The 21,822-nt window shown below is 39.1% G+C and overlaps 1 protein-coding gene across 1 annotated transcript in view; it reads right to left on the reverse strand.

Moving 5' to 3' along the window:
* The window catches only part of LOC104165103 (centrosomal protein of 112 kDa-like), a gene marked incomplete at its 3' end in the record, with an annotated part of 108,633 nt that overhangs the window by 28,772 nt on the left and 58,039 nt on the right, over positions 1–21,822 (reverse strand). The window contains 2 exon segments of the mRNA XM_009704650.1: positions 11,389–11,496; positions 14,543–14,678. Of these exon segments, the coding sequence (XP_009702952.1) occupies positions 11,389–11,496; positions 14,543–14,678 (244 nt within the window).

Consider the following 21,822-nt stretch of genomic DNA (forward strand, 5'->3'; position numbering starts at 1 on the left):
CCGGAGACCAAGGGCCTGGTTGCCGCAGCTTTGATACTAATCCTCCCCGCCTGCGCACAATGGCACCCTACCTGGCCTGCACACTGGAGCAGCCAGGCTGCCTTTGAAGCAGGTGATGAATAGGGACGGCAGGAAGCCGCTTCCCCACTGAACTCCGGGCCACACAGCTGCTAAGAACAGTCACTTGGATTTTTCTTCAGTTTTGGTGGATTTCGAAGAGGGGGGGAAAAAAAAAGAAAAAAAAAATGCTCTTATCGTGAATATGGTGGGTTATTTTCAGCGTGAGAAAAAAAAAGTGAACGGGAGGAGCCGGCTGTGTGTGCGCCCAGAGCGCCCCGGCACCTTATCTTAAAGCTGTAGCATTCAATTCTGGAATAATATTAGCTGCTTGCGTGGCTTTCGGGTTTAAAATTTGAAGTTTTAAAAAAAAAAAGAAAAAGATAAAGGAAAAAAAGCGCATTTTCTCAAACTACAGAGCGGCGTGTTCTGGGTTTAAAAGTAAAATATGTTATCTATGCTGCGGCCGGGAGCACCCTTCCAAAAATGGAGCAAGTAGAACAAATGCAATATTCTACGGTTTAACATATCTACATTATTTAATACTACTAAAGAGCTCACTAACAGACGTCTGAAGTCCCTGAAGGAGTTAACCCCCCAGGAGGCATACATTATCTGTACAGGGCCTGGGATCCTTACACAAAGTTCTTGAAGTCAGGTTTTTGCCCAAGGTTTGTGTACAAAATTGGTTTCTCCTTAGTGTGCCTAGGTGAAAGGATTCTTGCTCTCTAAAGCAATTGTAAAGGTTTTGCCTGAGTTATGTGAAAAAATGTTTAGCGTTTTTTCATAAATCAGACCTGATTAAAAATGAAATATTGTCAACAAGAGAGGTCTTCTTATTCAAACATTTCCTTTTCGTAATTACTGGATTTTCAGCAGGTTGTGCCATGTTAAGGTCTGGGGTAAGACAGTTTGTTGTGGGGAACTTCAATGATTTCGGTTTTTACCTTTGTAACTGAAGACAAGGAAGAGCAGCAGGTGGGGAATGTGTGCCCGAAGGGGGCAAGGGACAGATCCTGCTTCTTCAACCAGTGACACGATACATGCGTACATCACCGTGCACCCAACCAGAGTAATTACAGTTTTATTTCGTAATCTCTTCACTGAGAGCATTTATATTATAGACACTTTTTTTTTTTGAATTTAAGAGGTGGAAAGAGATAAAAGGGGCTGGTCCTTCTGTCTGCAGGAGGGGTGTCCCCCCCAGTCTGCTGCATGGAGAGAAAAAGGACGGCAGTGTGAGGGGAGGTGTCTTAAAAAAGGCAAATTTGTTGGAGAAAAACCACCTCACCACTTAAAGCAAATTATTCCCCGTGATGGTTTTGTTTTGCCTTTTAGAGGTTTCTGGCAAGGAGCAGAGGTGGACAGACAGGAGAGGAAAGAAAGGATGGAGACCACAGCATTTTCTTCCCTCGAGTTCAAAGACCTAGAAGGTCCACCTTCCTTAATGAACGTTAACAAGTACGTCACATTCATAACCAACACAATATGCTTTCCTGTACAAGTAACGTGAAGTGACTGGGTAGCCATTTGACTGCAGTGGTGAACACTCACTGAACCTCCTGTGCTCCTCAGAACCACTGCCAAGCACTACGGTTTCTCTTCCACTCTTCCCTCTCTCATTCTTGCATTGTTGTCGGGAGTTTTTTGAAAGGAAAAAAAATTAATGTATACCAACAAAAGGAAGAAGAAAAAAACCCCAAACATGCTGTTTTTCAGCAACAACAGGACTACTTCATCACAGGAAGCTGCATGAAAACTGTATTAATTCTTCATAAATCAGTATGGATTCCGTCTCCTCTTTGAGGTCGAGGTCGAGAGTGCCTTTATGAATGATGAAACAAAACCCCCTCCTTTAAAAATTGTATCGTGTTCAGATGTTTCTGCATCTACCCCTGGATGCTTAGCACTTCAGATTCCATTAACATGTCCGCTCAAATCCAGCATATAAGGGTCTAGAAGACAGACAGTTTTAGGTGCTATACATTTCAGACAGACAAGCAACACGCTATTCACAATGGGAATTAGGGGCGGCGCTGAAAAGAAACATTCATTAAATAATAGGGTGCGCCCTATTACCATAATCAGATCGTATTCATTGTGGCTTAGATGTTTCCTCATTTTGCCCTCCCGAAGATGAAAATCTCTTACTCTCTTCTCTGCGTGTCTGTTCCTATCTCCAGCCATAGCCCAGACACTAAAATAAGCAGGAGTGTCTGACCTGATATAGCTGCTCTTACCATGAAATACTGTTATTACCAAGTAACACAAGTGTTTTAAAATTATGATGTCCTCTTACATGAATTCTTCATTTTTTTTACTTCTTTCCGTACCAGTATGATAGAATCATATTCAAGGCAACAGCCAACAGCTGTTCAAGGCATCACCAGAATTACAAAATTTATTTTTAAATTTCTGCTTTTGACCAAAATTTAACTGTATTGCCTTACTCTTGCAGAGAAAATACTTAAAAAGATGACAAAACTCTTAACAAAAAGCTAGCTCATCCTATGGCGGACACCCACAGCTGCTGATGGAGGATGCCCTTCTAACACCGGCAGACTTAACTGCACCCAAATGTGGACGTGCGTTAGAACAACCTGCTAAAACAAGAGACAATCTAATAAAGACCCGAAGTGAAATCATGCTGTTGTTAGCACTGGTTCAGTTTGTACATCGGAAGAACAAAGATCTACAGTAAATAGCCTGCTGATTGCAGAAGATATTTTTAGAAGTCAAATACTTGTAATATAATCAACGTCAGTAAATACCTTTTTAAAGTCCCTAATATAGGCAAGACCTTCCACTATCCAGCTTTTGCTTTTACATCACAGACTAAGTTTAGGCTTTTCAATTTTAGAACAATTTCAACTTGTTCTCAAGAACAAGTATGCCTTTGAAATTCTTTTTATAGTCCCCAAAGGAGGGAAAGGAAATTAGTTAGCTCACTACCTCTTTGAAAAATGTAACTGCTACAATAAATATTTGACACCAAAGTATGAAAATTCATGTAAATTTATGTCCACAATTCCAGAAATATTGTAAGTAACACCTATATAAAATATGGGTTTGCATGGCAGGATGATTTTATTAGCGCTATTTTGGCATGACTGAACTTCTGAGGGCTGGAGAAGCCACCAATAAGTTACACATGTCATGGCAAAGAACTGAACTAAACTCACTCATACAGCACGCATATAGCACGTCTATTTTTCAGCAATTCTATTTTATAAGCATTTAAGAGTGTTTGTAAATCAAGTGTCTTCATTATCGTTATTCTGCTCTAAACCAGCCCTAACCTCTGCCCAGCCCAGCATACAACACATGATCTATGCCCAAATAACAACTCTGGTAAAATCTAGCGTTTTCTGTCTCCTAAGCCTATAAATAAATGTGCGTGTTTCATGAGGATATGGGGATTACCCATCCCCACAAATACACTGCTTCTCAAAGTAATCTGATGTAACAGGCTGGAGGATCGAGTATTAATCATGCTGGGCTCTGGCTTAGCATAACTTTGGGCAGAAAAGAGGAAGCTTCACTGCAAGGCAAGGGAGCACACCAGAACTACTTTGCAGCAGCTGAATTAAATGGATTTTAAAAGTACACATTTTTTTTTTTGAGATTTTGCTATAATTTGAAACACGAAGTACTCCCAAGATACGACGGCTGTAATGAGCCAAGGGCAAATGGGACAGTGAAAAATACATCAGTGCAGAACCATATATTACCACTGAAGTAGCAAATACATATAGGTAATGTACATGCATAGCGAATGCATTTTCCTTTCTATTTCATTGCAGGTTGCAATAATTTAATTGGCATGACTGTGTTTCCTGTTATACTTCACCTTATAATCAACCACTAATAACTCTATTTCAATAAACTGCAAACTAAGAATTGCAAGAAATCCTCTAAAAGAGACAAGCTGGTCTTTAGCCAAACTGCAGTTTGATTTATCCTCCCCACTACAATATACTTGAGTGGTCTCACTATGTGTACAAAATTATGTACCTGATCTGTAAGCTTTTACTTACAAAGATCTTTCAGAATTTTAATATTCTTAAAGCATGGGCAGCACAAACCTCATCTCAATCCTATCTTCCCAATCTTCCTGCCATGAGTAAATTTGGTTTTACATCACCAACTTATTGAAAATTAAGTTGTATCCCTGTGATGAACTCACTCTTAGCGCTGTGATGAATGTCAGGAGATCCCACTCCCCTCCCCAGCCCACCTGCTCCAGTAAAGTCAATGCGGTCTGCAAACAGGAATATTTCTTTCAAATGAATATACCTTGAGTCACTGCAAATGCCTGTTTGTAGCAGGCTCTGGTACAGAACTTACTGTAAATAGTCTTTGTTCAGGGATTCAGAGTTTATCCAAGGACCTTCTTTGAACACTGAGAACCGACTTCACAGGCGTTCGCAGCCTGACTTGCTATTTACTGTAGGCACCAATTTACGTTCCTGGAATTGTCCCCCCTCTGCCTCCTCCCCCCAAAGCTGATTCTGTTGACTATACAGGGAGCTCAGGCTTTCAACTCTGAATCACACACCAGTTAGATGCCTGAAGGAGACACTGTAAATATCCATCTGTCTGGTTAACAACTCTGTAAACAGTGAGATTTCCACCCACTCTTTACTTGGAGGTTAAATTCATATCCTTTTCCCATTTGTGAGTTTTAGCCATATCATAAAGTGAAAAGTTGATGTTGATGATTGAAGAAACTATTCCTCAGATACTCTGCACAAATGGCATTCATCTGTGTGTTAGGATGGTTCAAAGGAAACATTTATGCAACCTAGATTAATTTATTAAATGAAATTTATGCAGCTTGTTGCTGATGACATGAAAAATTTAGAGCCTCTGCTAACGTGTTTATTTGGCCTCCATGGAAGAAGAGACCGTATTTCAGTTATCTTAGACTATAGACAAGAAGGAAAGGAACAAAGCTTTTTACAAAGACTGTGTCCTTATAACTAAACTAGCGTACTAAAAATGGATCGCACATCTCTGACTATAACTGGACTGTCTAAAGTACAGCTAAGAAATGCCTGGAACACTGGTCTGTCTGAGCAATACCATATTTCAAGCACATCTTTGCAAATGTTTTCTTCACTCAAGTGAGTCACAGATCAATCAAAAAGAAGCGAAAAGAAGCAGAAAAGGAAGAATGAGGCCAGAAGAAAAGCTAGGATGTAAGTGCAGTGGCAGGAGCTTTTAACTGAGAAGAGGTATGGGGACAAAGCAAGCTGAACGTTAAGCTTGTTATCTCTATTAGTGTGTCCAGCTAAACGCCCCTGAAGGCTTGAGCACGACACTGGAGTCAGAGTTTAAGGTGTGCACACGTTGATTGTGCCTTGTGGTAGGACTGACGATGTCTGTAGCAGTTCTGAAGAGAAGACCGCCAGCTGGAAGATGAATTGAGCTAAAAAGTAATACGCCAAATAAACACAATAGGACTGTAAACTCAACACGTCCAATGTAGAAGCATTTTGTCCTCCTCGCTTCCTACCTTAGCAAGGCAGAGTGGCCATGGCTAAAGCAGGAGGTAATGAGGAATGTTGGCTCCTGAAGAGCCAGCTCACGCTCATCGGACCCTTCAGCCCACGCCAGCCCTCCGCCACCCCCCTTCCGCAGGGCTTGCCTCTCCAGTGCTCCCGATCCACAGGGCTCAAAGCCATCTCTCAGCCGAGATAGCTCTAGGCTCCATCGCGCTGCCTTTTCACAGCCACTCACAAATTGTTTTCACAAACAGAACTTATGTACCCTGAGGAGCTTCCTTTGCAGGCCCCATCCCCAAGTCACAGCAGTTTCTGGGTTTAATGCTTAATCCTCACTTTTTACTCTATTCCTTCACCTACGCTGTATTTTCCCCTCTCTCTCTCATGAGGTCACAGCCTTTTCACCCCTTTTTCACGCACAAACTGTTCCGGCTTCGTTTCCCAGAGGGGACATGGAATTTCTCAGTGAGACTCTTCAGAACGTTTAGCTGCTGAACTCTTGAACATCTGAATTAAACACTGTTTATCACCTAAATACACTTCAGTAGATCTCGAAGGGAAAAATATAAAAACACACCCAGGTCAAAAATATCCTACCTTCAGATAAAAACACCCTCAGGTCAAAAATACCCTACCTCCAGCATTTCAAGGAATTATCGCTACAATTTTAAGCAGAAGCAAAACAACATTATCACAGCCTCGATCATCCAAACACTGGTGAAATCTCTTGGTACTAAGTTAAACAGCTAAAAATTAGCAGAGGAGATGCCCAACCATTAAATGTTAATCTAAATAATACTTTGGAATATTCTTAAGCAACTAAGCATGAGACTGTGCTTGAAAACTTAGTATTAAGTGGTGCTGCTAGCACTGAATAAGATGTTTGCTTTTAAATACACAGCCTTATGTATAAAAACAATGGTTGTGATTACAAAATTCCTATTTTACCTGAGAGAACCTCCCTCTCTTCTTTAAATTAACCTCACTAGAAAGTTACAAAAGAAAAGACATACTGAAATATCTAAAGAATATTCTTCCTCTCCTCTTAATACTATTTTCTCCCACTCCAGCACTCTGCTAAAATAAGACCAATTTCCCAACACTACCTGAGATACCTGTCCTTGCTGCCGGCAGGTAAGATTACAAACATGCCTTTTTCCACCTTTAACCAGCTGATTCTGCACTTCACACCTATCTTTCTTCAATATAAAAGGCATATTTGAGCTCAACCACACCTTTGCCTTGCTCCCAACTTAAAAGTGCAGACTATTTTCTCATCTTTAACATGATTTCAGAGTGATTTTGTTAAATACTTAGTAAAATATTCCTGAAGGTGTTCCATTTCTTTCCTATTTGGCTAAATAGGACAAGACGACAACTCTAATTATTCCTTCACAAGTTTTACAGAAGTCAGAACCCAACAATAAATGTCACAAGAAAGGATTTCCTGAGATACGGGGAGATTCTTCAGCTATCATGTAATAGCTTTCCACTTTGCTATGGAAGCATGGATAATTATTATTTTAAACTGGAATAAACACAGTTAAAGAAGAGATGAATCAAAACAAAAGGCTTATTTTTGCATTCAGGTTGGCACCTAATCTCATAAATTATGTCCATCACTCAGCAGGGAACACCATCCTGCTATCACAGTAATTCATCAACTGTTTCATAGTGCATTCTCCCTGCTAGGAAAATGAAATTTCATACTTGGGCAAGACTTTGGTTTGCATATCAGTTTTTTCACACTCAGTCACAGCACTTCAGCAACTATTTATAGCAAAAAATGTGTGTAACAGTGACTATTGCGATCTATTATTGTTTGGGGTTTGGGGGGTTTTTTTGTGTGTGTTTTTGTTTGTTTGGTTGGTTTGTTTTTTTTAAAAAGGACAAGCTGATGCCATCTAAACATTAAGATCTCCAAAAGTTCACTGAAAGTGTTCCATTCATGACAATTTATGAAAATCCGCTGGAAACAACGGTGAGTACGTACTTGACTTTGCTGTGAAAGGTCCCCCCGTGAAGCCCTGTTCCTCCATGAGCGCTCTGCCATGGTACCACAGCTCACCCCGAGAGACGTGCTCTCAGAAAGTGGCCAACTGATGTGGATACGGGGAAAAAAAAACTAAATTCATCAACTTTTCTGTCGAATTTGCCTGTCTAAAATCCATTGCTGAAAAGTTTGGGCACATGCTCTTTCAAATATTTGGGCTTGTGGAAAATTATTTCAGCAGAAACACTTCCCAGGTATTTTGAGTTAAACCGAGGATGTAATTAGAAGGGGGGGGGGAGGGGGGGGGGGAAAAAAAAAAAAAAAAAACAGGGGGGGCAAAAAACCAAAAAAAGGAGGGGGGGGGGGAAAAAAAAAGAAAAAAGACAGGGGGTACAAAAAACCCAAACAACCTTTTTTCCTGTGCTGACAGTGCCGTAAAGGCCGACTATAGATACTGCAACCATTTCAAAGGCAGGAAAGGCTGAGGCCTTCACTGTGGTGTCCACCGGCTTTGAAGTGCCGAAAGCAGCTGCTCCCAGCAGATAGGAACTGTGGTGCGGCTGGAGTTATTTTTTTCTTCAAAATATACTTTCAAATCTAACAGCTGCAAGTAGAACAAAGTTGAGCTAAAGTATATTTAAAGAAAAAAAAGCCACTAGTTTCTTTCTAAGAGCGTTCTCAGTGGATACTTCAAAAGAAAGTGGCACTGAATCAGATGAAGCTGGAACCAGGAGCAACACGTGACAGTTGAAACCAAATACGGCAAGATCCAAAATTTCTTCTTTGCTTTATTAATGGATGCCAATGCATTTGAAAAATTAATAAAATATTAATTGCCATGGTTTTGTATGTTTTTGTCCTAATTATTTTTCAAGGAAAATAAAAAAACCCCGATATAGATCAGGTTATTTATTGATATAAATATCAGATAAATATCAATATATAATGTATCGGTATGTCTAATCTCCAGGCAGAGCCATCTTTCAGCCCCACAACCAACAGTTCGATGTTCACACCAGTAATCTCCCTGAAATCAATATTCAAGGAGAGTCCTGTGAAGCACAGGCAAGCATTCATATAAAGCAGAGAGGTAAAACCACATTCCTCAAGTTCCTACACTTCCAAGATGTTTCTCAGACTGGAGCACTGGATAACACATCAGTTAATTTGCTTCCTCATTACCAACTTGATTAAATTTATGGGCAACTGAATTGCCCAGTATGCTGTCAGTGCTACCTCTGCCACTCACTACGCCAACCTACACAAGATATACCTGAAGGTCAATTTTCCTTTCCTTTGTGTATAAAATCCATTTGACAATTAGATTCAGATACTTGAGGCACAACATCTCAAAGCAATTACTACATTTCTCAGGTAGCTAAAGTACTCCTTTTTTTTGGTTGGGTGTCTATTTCCCGACTGGAAGTCTGCTACAGCCCTGCTGAAATGCACCACCAATTCTAATTTACTGCTCTATTCAAACAGTTTAGATCAGTCTGTTCTTCCCCAAGTAACAACCAAAGAAATATGCAGTAAAAGAAGGCAAGGTAAATTCTGCTTTCAAGATGGTTTAGAAGTTCTGAAGCATAAATAGACAGTAATACAGAGAAACAGAGGTTGGAATGACTGAAAGGAAATTTTAAGAGTGGAAGAAATGAGCTCATACTGCTCTGTGGCTGGGCTGAAGGGGCTCTGTGCTGCAGAAATGACAATACAAAAAGAACGTCATTTCCAATGATAACCCATTGCAATCTGTAGGCAGGGTCACACATTCTTCAGGTTCGCAAGCTTCCAAAGAAGATTCCAAATGAAGTACGAAAAGAAATAAATTTTAAAAAAAGGACATAAAAAGGACTCCTCTGAAAATTCTTCTGAGGCTCTCATTGTTTAGCTGTTTAGTGCTGCAAGCCTTTCCTTGGGTTTCAGTGATGTTTCATAAAGTCTAGCTGTTCTTCCTTACAGGAAAAAGTAGCTATACTAAAGAAAATGAAAGTGAGGCAGTAAACGTCTCCTCTTAGTGGAAAACACTTTCACTGATGTTTACCACAATGTCAACATTGTTACAGAATGCCGATGTAAGAAGATTAACCAAAAAAGTTAACTATCACGTTCATTTCTTGGTTTGGGAGGTTTTTTGATTCAGTCTCCAGAAGATCTGAATGTAACAGGCATGATGATACAAGAAAACAAATAAAAAACAAACCACGACACTACTAGGCAGTATCATTTGCCCTTAGTCCGCAAAACCAGCTGAGCATTTGGCAGACTGTATCTATGGCTTGGTAGCTCTTACCACGTATACTGAAAGAAAAAATTACCATTTGTAGGTAGGAACAGGAATGTCATAACATCTGACAAACTGCAGGTCAGTATTTCTCTCTGTAGATCACGTTCCTAAACCTGGGAACAAAACCTCAGAATAAATGCTTACTTTGTCGTGCATCTTTAAAGTCCAAAGTATGAGAAGTGTAAAGAAAAAAAGCAAACCAACAATACCACTAAAATGATGTGAACATAAGATTCCATTAAAAATTCCACCTTAAGGCAAATGCCCAACTAACCCCAACACTTCCCATCGTGCTCCCTTCAGTACGTCCTTTAACAGACACGTCAAACTTCCTCACCTTTAAGGCAAACATGAAACAAACACCCCCAATATCTCTGCAACCCTGAGTATTCCCTAATCATTAAATACAAGAATCATAAATAACATCACCCGGTAAACAAAACGCCTGCGTAGATGTATCTCACTGTTACACCTGACACCTTCTCGCCCTTTGTCAGGTGGCACCCCAATTAGTAATGTTGACAATTCTGAGTGAGGATAAGGAAAATACTTTGATCTGAACCAATGAACTCTCTTCTATTCAGAGGGCCATGCACAAAACACACTATTGTTCCTCCCAAGCACAGGCGAAGGTCTCTCTCAACACCTACCAAAGTGATCTGCTGCCTTAATTACTTGAAAAAGCCCCTTCCAGACGGACCAGAGCAGGTCTCGTTCCACGAGCCAACTGCAGCATTTCATCCTCTTACCAGCACAGAAGATAAACAGAAATGAAACCACATTTCCCTGGTGGAAATGTAAACCTAGATCCATGGAAAAACATTGATAAGAGATAATTTTAAGCTTATGGACTAACTGTATCATTGCTATAAAGTAATAAAAAACCCTCACTTCTCAATCCTTTAACAGGCATTACCAAACAGACGCCACTTTAGTTTCACGACAAAGTACCACCTTATGCAAGTCTTTGATGGGCTGTTTTAGCTGCATAGTTCTCAAGTCTATATCATGCAATAATTTGTCTACTTCTATTTCTGTTTTTTCCCTTTACCGTTCACAACACTACTGAACTCAACTTTCTTGTCTCCACCCAAATGTTTCCTGACTATTTCCCAACACTGAAACTACATTAAAGAAAATCACTATCAGCAGGCCAAAACAAGCATTCATATGAACACTCCCCATGTTAAAAACGATAAAAAGAATAAAACACTGTTTCTTGCCAAGAAGAAAAACAGATAACGTATTAAATAATTTCATCTGGCCACTATGAAAATAGGTGTTGTCACCTGTAAGCCTGGGAAACAATTTGAAAGAGTCAGAGGTACAAAGGATTGCAAAGAGGAAACAAAAATATTTTCTGTGTAGACTCTTCTCCCTCCATCTCCCCATCGCATAAACTCTGCGTATCTATAAACTTCGTCTTGATACAAAGAACAGCAACACACAGCGAGAACAGGATCAAGCCTGCCACAGGAACTGACCTACATCGACTTGAAAAGATGTCCCTCCTCCCCTCCACCCGAAGGAGCAAGCCGACTGACCTGTTGCTCGTATCTTTGCTTGAGGTCTTCCAATTGCCAGGAGAATTCTTTGGATTGCTTTTCCCGGAGCGATTTTGATCTGCTTAGATCTGCTTCAACCTTTTCCATCTACATGGTAAAAGAAAGGGAATATGTAATTTTTTTTTTTTTTTTTAAAAGGCATAGCTTGAAGTGTTCTGACGTTTCTACAGTTGTTTGCAAACCATCAAAGAGGCAAACATAACTTGCTGAAAATGATAACACCACTATTTGTATGCAATGAAAATGAACATTCAGTCACTACAGGATTATTAGTTACTTAGGGATACAGCGATCACCTATACCATGCCACTCCCCGATTACAAGGTATCGGCTCAGTTTTTCACTCAACAGTGGTGAACATCCCATCAAAACCAAGTGAATATTTTTTCTGGACATATTTAAGACTCAAGTATATTTCAATCAAAAAATATATTGCCAGTGGAAATTCAAGGGAAATCATATGTGAGTCAGTGCACAAACTACACATTTAAAGTAAGTTTACATTAAATCAGTAAAATAACTTAAAAGACAATTATTTGGCTGCAAGTAAAGCTCTCTGAAGATAGTCATCGCCTATGAATAATGAGTCCCACAGATTCCAGCACGCAGCATCAAGGAAGCAATTTCATAACTCAATTAACAAAGGCTTTTGTATCAAAAGTACAACTATTAGCTGTGCATCAGGCACGTTTCCAGTGGAATATACATATACACAGTACCATGCTGCAGTGTGTACTCATCAATTACTTTTAGAGTTAGGTCCCAACACAAGCAGTGAACAAGCCGTTTCCCGAAATAAAGAGAGAAAAGGGGTGTCGCTGTCAGGAGGACCCGTGCTGCCACAAGTCCATCTGCTGTACCAAAAGAAGAAACGCATGAATTCCTGAACCGCAAGCCAAAATCCTGTTTGGCCTAAGGGAGTGCTCTGTCTTCAACAGATGTCTTTGCCAATTGGCCTGGACATCACTTCTAAGCCAGGGAACGAGGAGAAAAGGCAGTACTTGGAGTGGGAAAAGCACTTTATGGGAAAGTACTGCAGAGAGGGAGGAACACACAGGACTAGGAATAGCTGGCCAGATAGAAAGTGGAAAAATACAATAGAAAGGAACAAGTTATCCTTCCAGTAGCTCTTGAACCTCACTGCTACTATCTGCTGTTAAGAAAAGGGATTTCAATGAGTGTTTTATGAATAATTTCTTCTGCCTCCAAACTTACTCAAATTGCATGTCCATAGTTGTATTTTACTCAGCTCAATAAAAAATGGGTAGAAAAAAAATAAAATCTCATTACTTTAATGAATTTTGTTTGGGGTTTGGTTATATTTTGGTTTTTGTTTGTGGGTGATTTTTTGTTGGTTGGTTTTTGGTTTGTTTTTTGTTTTTGTTTTTTGACAATTATAACATTCTAATATATGTCCCCATCAATGGGCATCAGGTGACTCTTAATAATTGCAAGCTTGACAAAATAGGAAGCAGATGGCAAAAAAAAAAAAAATCACAGAGCCAAACTAATGAACAAGTACTGATTACAAGAACTGAAAATGCCAGACCCCATCCTAGTTCTCTCCATAATTGACTTTACCACACACCAAATAATGGTTTTAGAAGCCTAATATTTCCAGTGCAGTTACAAATACAGTGTTGCTATAGCTACTACCGTTTCTGTTTTATAAGTAATATATTCCACCTAACCACAAAAAAAATTGAGTTTTCCAATATGTTACAATCTAATGGGTGGTTTATCTAAAGAGTATATCCATGCAGAGGACACAATAAACCCATAGATGATTCTTGGAGTACTGCAAAATTTGTTTTCAAAATTTCCAGAAGACAGCAATATTCTAAAAGAAATTTGCTGTCATTTTTAAATGACAATTGACTAAGTTTTCCAAATTCTTCTGCATATTTTTTTGTTTTGGATTGGTTTTGTTTTCTGTTTGGTTTGTTTTGAGCTTTTTGGGGGTTTTTTTTTGTTTAGTTTTGTTTGGTTGGTTGGGTTTTTTTTTGGGGGGGGGGGGTTTAAGCAAATGAAATTATTAGTTTTTCTAGAATTAGACTATATCCCTTTTGGAGCAGAAATAAGATATTATTTTAAGTCATCACGAAGAAGTTGGAGGAGAGTCTCACAGAGCAGCAAACGTCAGATTAAAATCGTAGGATTTGTTGTATTGCCCTCAAGAGTCTGCTTTTATAAGTTTGCTCTTGCTATTTTTATTTCCAAATTCTATTATTTGATATCTGCATGAGTCTTAAAAATATCAGTGATGCCTTACTTAATTTCTCACTTTTGTTGAAGATTTTCAGAAAAAAAATTCACGAGAACAACAAAAAGAGAATTTATTAAATTATAAGGCAGTATCCTTAGAAATCCATTACAGTATCAGATCACAGCATCCTACTGTCAACAGCAAGGTTTGGTTGTGATAGGCGAGGGTGGAAAACTGAGTACATGGTCAGGTAGAATTACAAGCTTGAGTTACGTATTGAGATTTCGAGCACACGGGCAAGTTAAGGAAATACTCCCTTCTCTCCCCTTCTTTTTGATCACATGTTGCTTGTTCCTTATTTCACTCATTGTGCCGCATTTGTAAAATCCCAGGGACAACGGTTTAACTATTGTTTGCTCTATAAGGAATTTAAGACACTAAAATCTTTTGACATAAATTCCTGCTACTAATTTTCAGGGACAGAAGAACGGATTTTTCTGTCCTCTGCACATGATTGCCAGCAGCCACAATGGCTCTGCCCCTGTTTAGGCTCCAACTGATTACAAGACCTCATTAACGGAGGACCAAGTTGTTCCGAAAAGAGTAGGAAGAGACATACATTTAAGTGGAAAATTACAAACGTTGTTCCGTAGGGGTGTATAAACTAACACTTTATACTCTCACTCCTGAGAAATCCCTAATCAGTATCATAACCACAGATATCTTTGTAACAATGACAATTCTGGCTTTGTTAGAAAGATGAAACAACTGCTAACATCCCTTTTTGACTTGCTAGCAAAGACACTACATTGTGAAAGATTTTGATGTAGCACTCTCAAGTGAAGCGTGTTTCTGGCATTATAAGATCAGAATATGCTATCCTACTGAGACAGAGTTTCAGAAAGGCTGGCATTGTGACCTTCTCACCTGCTGTTTCATTTCAGCATAGACTTTTTCTGAGTTCAGCTCCACCTGCCGCTTAAACTCCTCCAGGGCAGCATCTGCCTGCTGGGCCTGCAGCCTCTGTACCTCTGTCACCCGAGTCAGCTGCTCCTCCTTCTCCCTAGAAAGTCACAGAACATTTTCAGAGTTCAAGTATCAAATAAAAGAACAAGTGTGCCAGTGTAAAAGAGAGGCCTTTAACCCTATCAGTTTAAAATAGTATTCAGATTTCAATTTCCTGTCCCAGCTTCTGCCAAACTTCCCTTAGCAATACTTTGAAGAAGGGAATAGAAGGCTAGAGCTATTTTCCCATTCTCTTATTGAATTTCGTACGCCTAAACACGGCGTTCATAGCTTGTGACAATACCTCCATCTTCAGAGTCTGCGTTGACTCGAATGGTTTACTACCTGCTGCATAACCCCTTTTCTTTAATCTCACCTCTAAACGTTTATTCCCCCTCCCAATATTTAAGTGAAGTCCTTTTAGCATGATTGTCTTCTCCCATCAAAAAAAACCCCAAAAATTATCCCAGTGCCATCTTTGCTTAGACAAGATGCAGGATTATTCCCTGCTTGACATATATCAAAATGCAAAGCAGGGTAATGCATGACATATGGTACCTTCTTAATCTATTAGAAACCCATAATGCTGTAATATCTATTCAGCCTTTAAAGTAATGACAGATGTTAAATCTTTATGCAAAGATATTTCATATTAACAGTCTACACTATTTGACATATTAAAGTCGATACACATATAGAAATTGGTTTGGGTTTCTTAAGACATCATAGTACATCAATAGAAATGCATGCATAACATTTTATGTACATGCACATATTCACACACACACATCTAAAACCCAGACACATCCACCGTATTGACACATCACAGACAAAAATTCTGATAGCTTGTATATATTTAAGAAATTTTGATGTGATTTCTCACATAGAAAACAATCAGGTAGTGTTATTAACATTCTATTACACGTTTCTATTACCGCAGGTCAGTGGAGTTGCCCGACTTTGTGTTAAAACACTGGGGAACACCATAGTGGTATCCATGGACAAAGCTGGCTCCACCAACGGTTTGTAACAGAAGACACATTCAAACAGACCTGCGGTTGACATTTTCATTTTACAGGCAGAGGAAGTACCTCATGATAAATTTCCCATTTTGACAGAAATTATTTCCATATAAAACAAAGAATCTGACACATAAGACACGGAAAAGACCAGCTAATTCATCTCGTCTGTCACCTTGCCAGCACTGAGCTAGCTATTACAGCACTGAGCAAGCCTTTTATGAAGGTCAGGAAGCTGCCAAGCCCAAAGTTACAGTATTCACATCCTCCTCTGCGGTTTTCATACCCAACTTTGACAATGGGACAAAGAACATAACCCTACATCTTCACAAAGTGTCTGTTTGCGGTGTCGGAGAGCAGGGTAACTCTATTAGCAAAGAGATCAGAGAAATGCCACAAGCCCTGAGTAAGTACATTACTGTTTACTTCTATAGTTTTTTCATTATGCATATTTAAAAAGAAAAAAATATTTGATTTTGGTACGTTACAGCTGGCAGAATAACCGAGGCATAAGGAGACTGCCAATTTCCTTACAGAAAAAGGAAAATACCTTTCTTACCCAGCAGAAACTGGAACAAAACAGAACCAAATCCTGTATCACAATTTTGTCAATAATTGTTTAGAGGTTTCGGTTTTGTGTTCACAGAAGAACGTGTGCAAATTTTCTTCAAATTTGCTAGAGAGCCTCCATCACCCCTACACAGATATGTTTTACTTCTACCAGCTCAGCAATTCCATTTTATAAACTCCTTTGAGGGGGAAGCATATCTTTATATTAATCTAAGTTACCATACTCTCCATTCATTTACGAAACAATAAAAATTACACAGCAAAAAACCAACAGCACCAAAATCAGTAATTTTTCCCCATCTAAATTCAACTGGCAAAAAGAGCATTTAGGATTTAAATTTCTACTGCAGAGGATCCAAAAGACCAAAATTGCCAGCACAAAAATCCTGAGAGATTTCTCAGAATGGGCACACCAACAATGCCTCCAGCGCAAAAAATGATACGAACTATCTGATGAGTTAGGTATGCATCAGCTCTAGCTGCAAAGGCATTTGGCTCAACTACCCCCCTGAAACCCACGTACTAGGGAGCAGCTGAATATAGACATTTTGAAGTTAATAGCTGTTTGATACTGAATTACGGTGAGCGCATCGTTGCCCTCTCCCACAACAAAATCTACCAGCAGTTCACAGGAAAGAACAGGTAAGAAGCTGAACCATCTTCTGGCTCATCATCCTGAAAGAGAAGACGGGAGCAGGCAGCAGCAGGGTTTGCCAGCGGAGCACTATCCACGTGTGTTACCTTGGAAGAAACACTGAGAGGGGAAAACCTCAATTTCTCCTCCCAAAGATCCTTAATTCGGTTATGGACACTGGGTAACAAACTTCCCTCCCCGCAAAATACATCTAATACTTCCACTCCACAGTGGAAACCAAACGAAAAACTGAAGCTTATTCAAATATATCCACACTGATAAGTGTTAAGACACACTGGAACAACATTTTTGGTCCAGTCAGATGGAAATGCAACAAATCTAAACGTAAAAGGACAAGATGTCAGCCCTTGTGCTGTTAGTGAGCCTCCAAATTTATGCATCTTCTTCCTTAGGAATGTATTTTTATTTTGAAATATTATGAGGTAAACTTTTAGGAATCTGGTTTTATGCACCTTCCTTTCTTTTAAGGACTTAATCCCATGAATAAATGCAACATCTCATTATATCCAGGAATAAAACTTCATTTTTTAAGGATGTGGGAGCTAGCTCTCTCTACTTTTTGTGCAGTTAAGATTTGTACAGAAGCTTAGAAAACATGTACAACAATGGACCACAGTTCACAAATATAAGAACAGCTTTACTTTTTTTTTTCCCAAGACACTGAGCAATGTGCCTTGCATGAAGCACTGAAATATTCACTTTGAAGATTATTTTTTTCAGTTGGACTAGTTGTGGGGCCGAATACAATACAATTACATCACTTAAATCCCCTAAAGCTGAGCCGGCTTGAATATAAAAATAGGGTGAATTTACTCTTTGGCCCCAATTTAAAAAGCAGCAAATGCCTTTTGTTTCAGCATATAAAGGATATGGCAACAGAATTAGCAATCTTACACAGCACAAACCATCCCAGTGAAAGTTCACTATGAAGTCCAGAATTGCAATTTCAGAAAGCAGCACTCTGAAGTGTACTGATAAATAGAAAATACAAACATCTTACATACTTCCTCTTCACGCTTAATCATAAATATTTTCCTTGCTTCGTAAAACGTCTTCCAAGAGGTAACAACTAAACACAGTAAGACATTACAGCATGGCAAGGCAAGTTAATGAAACACAGGGCAACCCAGTGATTTACAGGAGAGGTTAAATAAACTCAAGATGTCCCAGCAAATGTAGTATGAACCAGCACTGTTACTCGCAGCGTTCTCACCATTCCCTGTACAAAAGCAAGGGCTCACCAACAGCAAACAAGAGCAGGAGATGCACCTGCCTTGGTCTCAGCCTCTTCAACAAATTCTAACTCTTTAGACCACAGGTAAGCATAAACACGTACAAAACGTGCACCTCCATGAGCCACACGTGGACAACTTCTGTGGACAGCGAGTTTCACATCCCATTAGCAAATCCACACGCAACCTCCCTGTGCATAGCTTAGAGGTTTTCAGTGATACGAAAAATAACTGGATTGTGAAACTCCTGATGTTTCCTTGTAAAAATTACACTAGGCTTTAATTAATGAATATGCAAATTCTTTGCCAGGTTTTCAAATACTGCTGGCAGCAGAGAAAACCCACGTGTGTCCAAACAGACCATTGTTTCCCAACTACTGGAGCACAAAAGGAGAGCAAGGAGTTTCTATGGTAAGGATACATTCTGCCACTGAATAAGCTTCTGAAGTTTAGATTCTGACAGACTCCACGAGAGGGGGAGGCTTCATCTCTTGTCTAAGTCTATCACAGGTTAGTATGGCTCTGGGTTTATGCCTGTAGATAAAAATGAATCTTGCTCTAGAAGGTTGAGGCATGGGAAAAGCAGAGTAAAGGCTGAGCCTCCAGTCCCACTGATGAAGCTGAGATCTTCAAATGCTGACCTGCTCAGAAAGGCCAGGCTCTCCTGCCCATTACCCCGATGATCCCACATTACATCCATGCATTGATCCTACATATTGAGATTTGCTGTACTTACAGAAGTCTTTGCCCGTTCCTTCCTCTCCTCTCCAAATATTAATACTTCTGAGGGAAAATTGCTTCACTAACCATCAAATTGCAAACTATTCACTTGCTGGAAGGCAGCTGAAGAAGAATATTGCTAGGTTTGTTTCTAAACAGCTTTTCTTTTTATTTGTTGACACAAACGAAAAATGGACTCTTTTCCTAATCTGTGTTGAAACAAAATCAGTTATCACGATTTATATAGTCCATTTAGATTTAAAAAAAACCCTATATAAACACATGTTCCCAAAGGAGAACACAACTTGCCAGACAACATAATACACAATACTGCGTAGCTAAAAACGTAACCTTCATCAAAACATACACAATCTGCCTATGCAAAAGTAAAATTCAGGAAATTTACCTTAGTGTCTTTTCGTATAAGCTACAGACACACGAGTACCCACCCGGTATATGGACACGTACATAAGATTTTGTATAAGGAAATATGAGTGAACCCACGATCCTGCTCGTGATCTCCGAGAGACTCGCACATGGAGCTGCCCTGGTCTGGCAGGACGCCATGTGAACGCAGCCGTTTATTGACTTATAGCCAAACGCGAGATCCATGACACCACTTTTTAGCTGGGTGCAATAACCACTAAAGAACACTCCACGCAACAGCTCCTTTAATTTAATTTCTAGAATGTAGACTATTTCAACTATATAAAAAAAGTATTAAGGTCTAAAGTACCATGTATTTGTAGAAAGAAGGGGTTACTGGTTTAGTTTATTGTTACAGAAAAATGCTTCAGTAGTCATACCAGTTCTCTGCAGTAGGCGAAAACAATTTTACTTTTCCTGCTCTGCTATTTTTAACAAACAGGGATAGTTAGTTAAGTAACAGCTTTCTGTGTAAATGACTTACTGGGCCTAAACGCACCCATCCTAACTGTGGTCAGAGTACCTGACTGTAGGGGCAGTTCTTACCAGCAAACAACGAGGAACAACGAGGGCTCTCCTCCAACACGAGCGCCCAGACATATGGAATATGTGCAGAACACTTCTTTTTGGTGTGGAGAGGAAGAAAGACAGTGTGAAGTCATTCAAGCGGAATGATAACTAAACCAAAGCCAGATCAAAGGAATGAAGAAGAAAGACTGAAACGTGAAGCTGAAATATTTATTGCCTTCAAAACATCATCCCTATCCTGTCCCTGGGCACTTTAATATTTCGAAGTTGTTAGAAAGCATTCTAACTTGTTTCGTTATTTCAAAGAAATAAAGCCAAAAGTATAAAGTAGGGAACAATTTTATCTTTTGTTCCCTGAGTTTAAGTATAGGATGAGCTTGTCTTTATGAGAAAAAGCATGAATCCACTTATAAACTGTTTACGGTTTGCATAATTTGAGATGTTAACATCAAAAAGCTGGCTTGCATTCCTTCAAGTAAGCTGTAACAATGAATGATATTTACAATACAATTATTATTTTAAACTATATACTTGTGTGTTAAATAAATCATGAGATAACATTAACAAACTAAACCACTAAAGCTGTTAATGAATATAGAATAAACAATATTCCACGTATGTAGTATCACACTTCTGTGAAATAAGAAGAAGAATGCATTATATTCAAAATCCGTGGCTCACAAATTAACTAGACATTGGTAAACATACTAATAATTATTATAACTATTTCTCATTATAATAATGACAGTGTACTGTTGTGCTAGGTGCTATGCAAACAGAATAAAACCAGCAACCGCAAAATGATGAATGAGATGTGGGTTAAAAGGCTGGGCAAGTGTTGTAAATGTGGCTGGAAAGGAAAAGGTTGTAATTTTGCTCAACACTGCAGAAACTGTCTCCAAGATTTAGATACACCATGTATATGAAAGGCCACAGAAGCTCAGTTATCAAGAGAGAAGGATTAGAACAGAAATTAATAGTCATGGCTTTTACATGCTGAGATGACAGCTAAACCTCGATATGGAGGGGACAATTAGAGAGACAGGTGTAGACAATGGCTTAGAAAAAAGGAGACAAGGTTGTGATTAAAAGGTGGACCCGAAAGTCAGCAGCACAGATAGCAAATAGATTCATGAGATACTCAGAGAAGAGGTGCAAAGAGGGATCAGAGAACAGTGCTGTGGCACAGAAAGCTGGAGGGCAAATGAAATAAACTATCTGAAGGACAAGCGATGGGAGAGATCACCATGCAGAGGAGGAGAGCCAGGCAAGAATCCCTTAACACTAACAAAGAACAGCCCAAGATGATGTGTTATGAGTGACAGAGCCAACAATGGCTGGCAAATCCAGACGACAAGGATGAAATAATAGTATTAAGACTGTCTCCAATTTTCCCAATACAGAATTCTAAATGAAAAAAAAAAAATCTAATTACTTCAGCTTAAAGCATGCCAGGTTTATTATTTCAAAGAGGTGCTGATAAAAACATACTGGGTCAAAAAGCCTTTAATAAAATAAATTATTTCCCACCATTCCTGTTTCTCTTCTACCTTTAGACAATGATGGCTACAACACCAAATACCAGTTTTGAATAAGCAAGCAAAGAATCCAAAAAGGAACCATATCACTTGCCTATACAAGGACGTATAAGGATACAGTCATCATTCTGTCATTCTACACATTTAAGGTAACTATTTTTATGGCTAAAATAATTACACTATCATAGTTTAGGATTCAGAATAATAATATCCATGTTGTAATGGACAATATGGTGACTCAATACTGAGGAATGATGAGTGTCTACTCAGCTCATCAGTTTCTTCTTTCTAAGAGGCTGGTATGGTAGACATGGATTTTCACATTACTTTTTTTCAATGAAAGTACTGTTTGAAATATTAACCTTAATTCCTCAATGAAGGTTAGTTGTGTTGTTGGTGAAGCTAGAGGAAAGTTGTACAAAGTACATAAAAACTAAAAGTAAACTTAATCTTATCAAGTGTAATTGAAGTCTAGCAATCACAATCATCTAGCAACAATAAAAGGAACAAAGTT

This window comes from Cariama cristata, unplaced genomic scaffold (assembly GCF_000690535.1).
Source record: "Cariama cristata isolate BGI_N322 unplaced genomic scaffold, ASM69053v1 scaffold517, whole genome shotgun sequence".
NCBI lineage: Eukaryota > Metazoa > Chordata > Aves > Cariamiformes > Cariamidae > Cariama > Cariama cristata.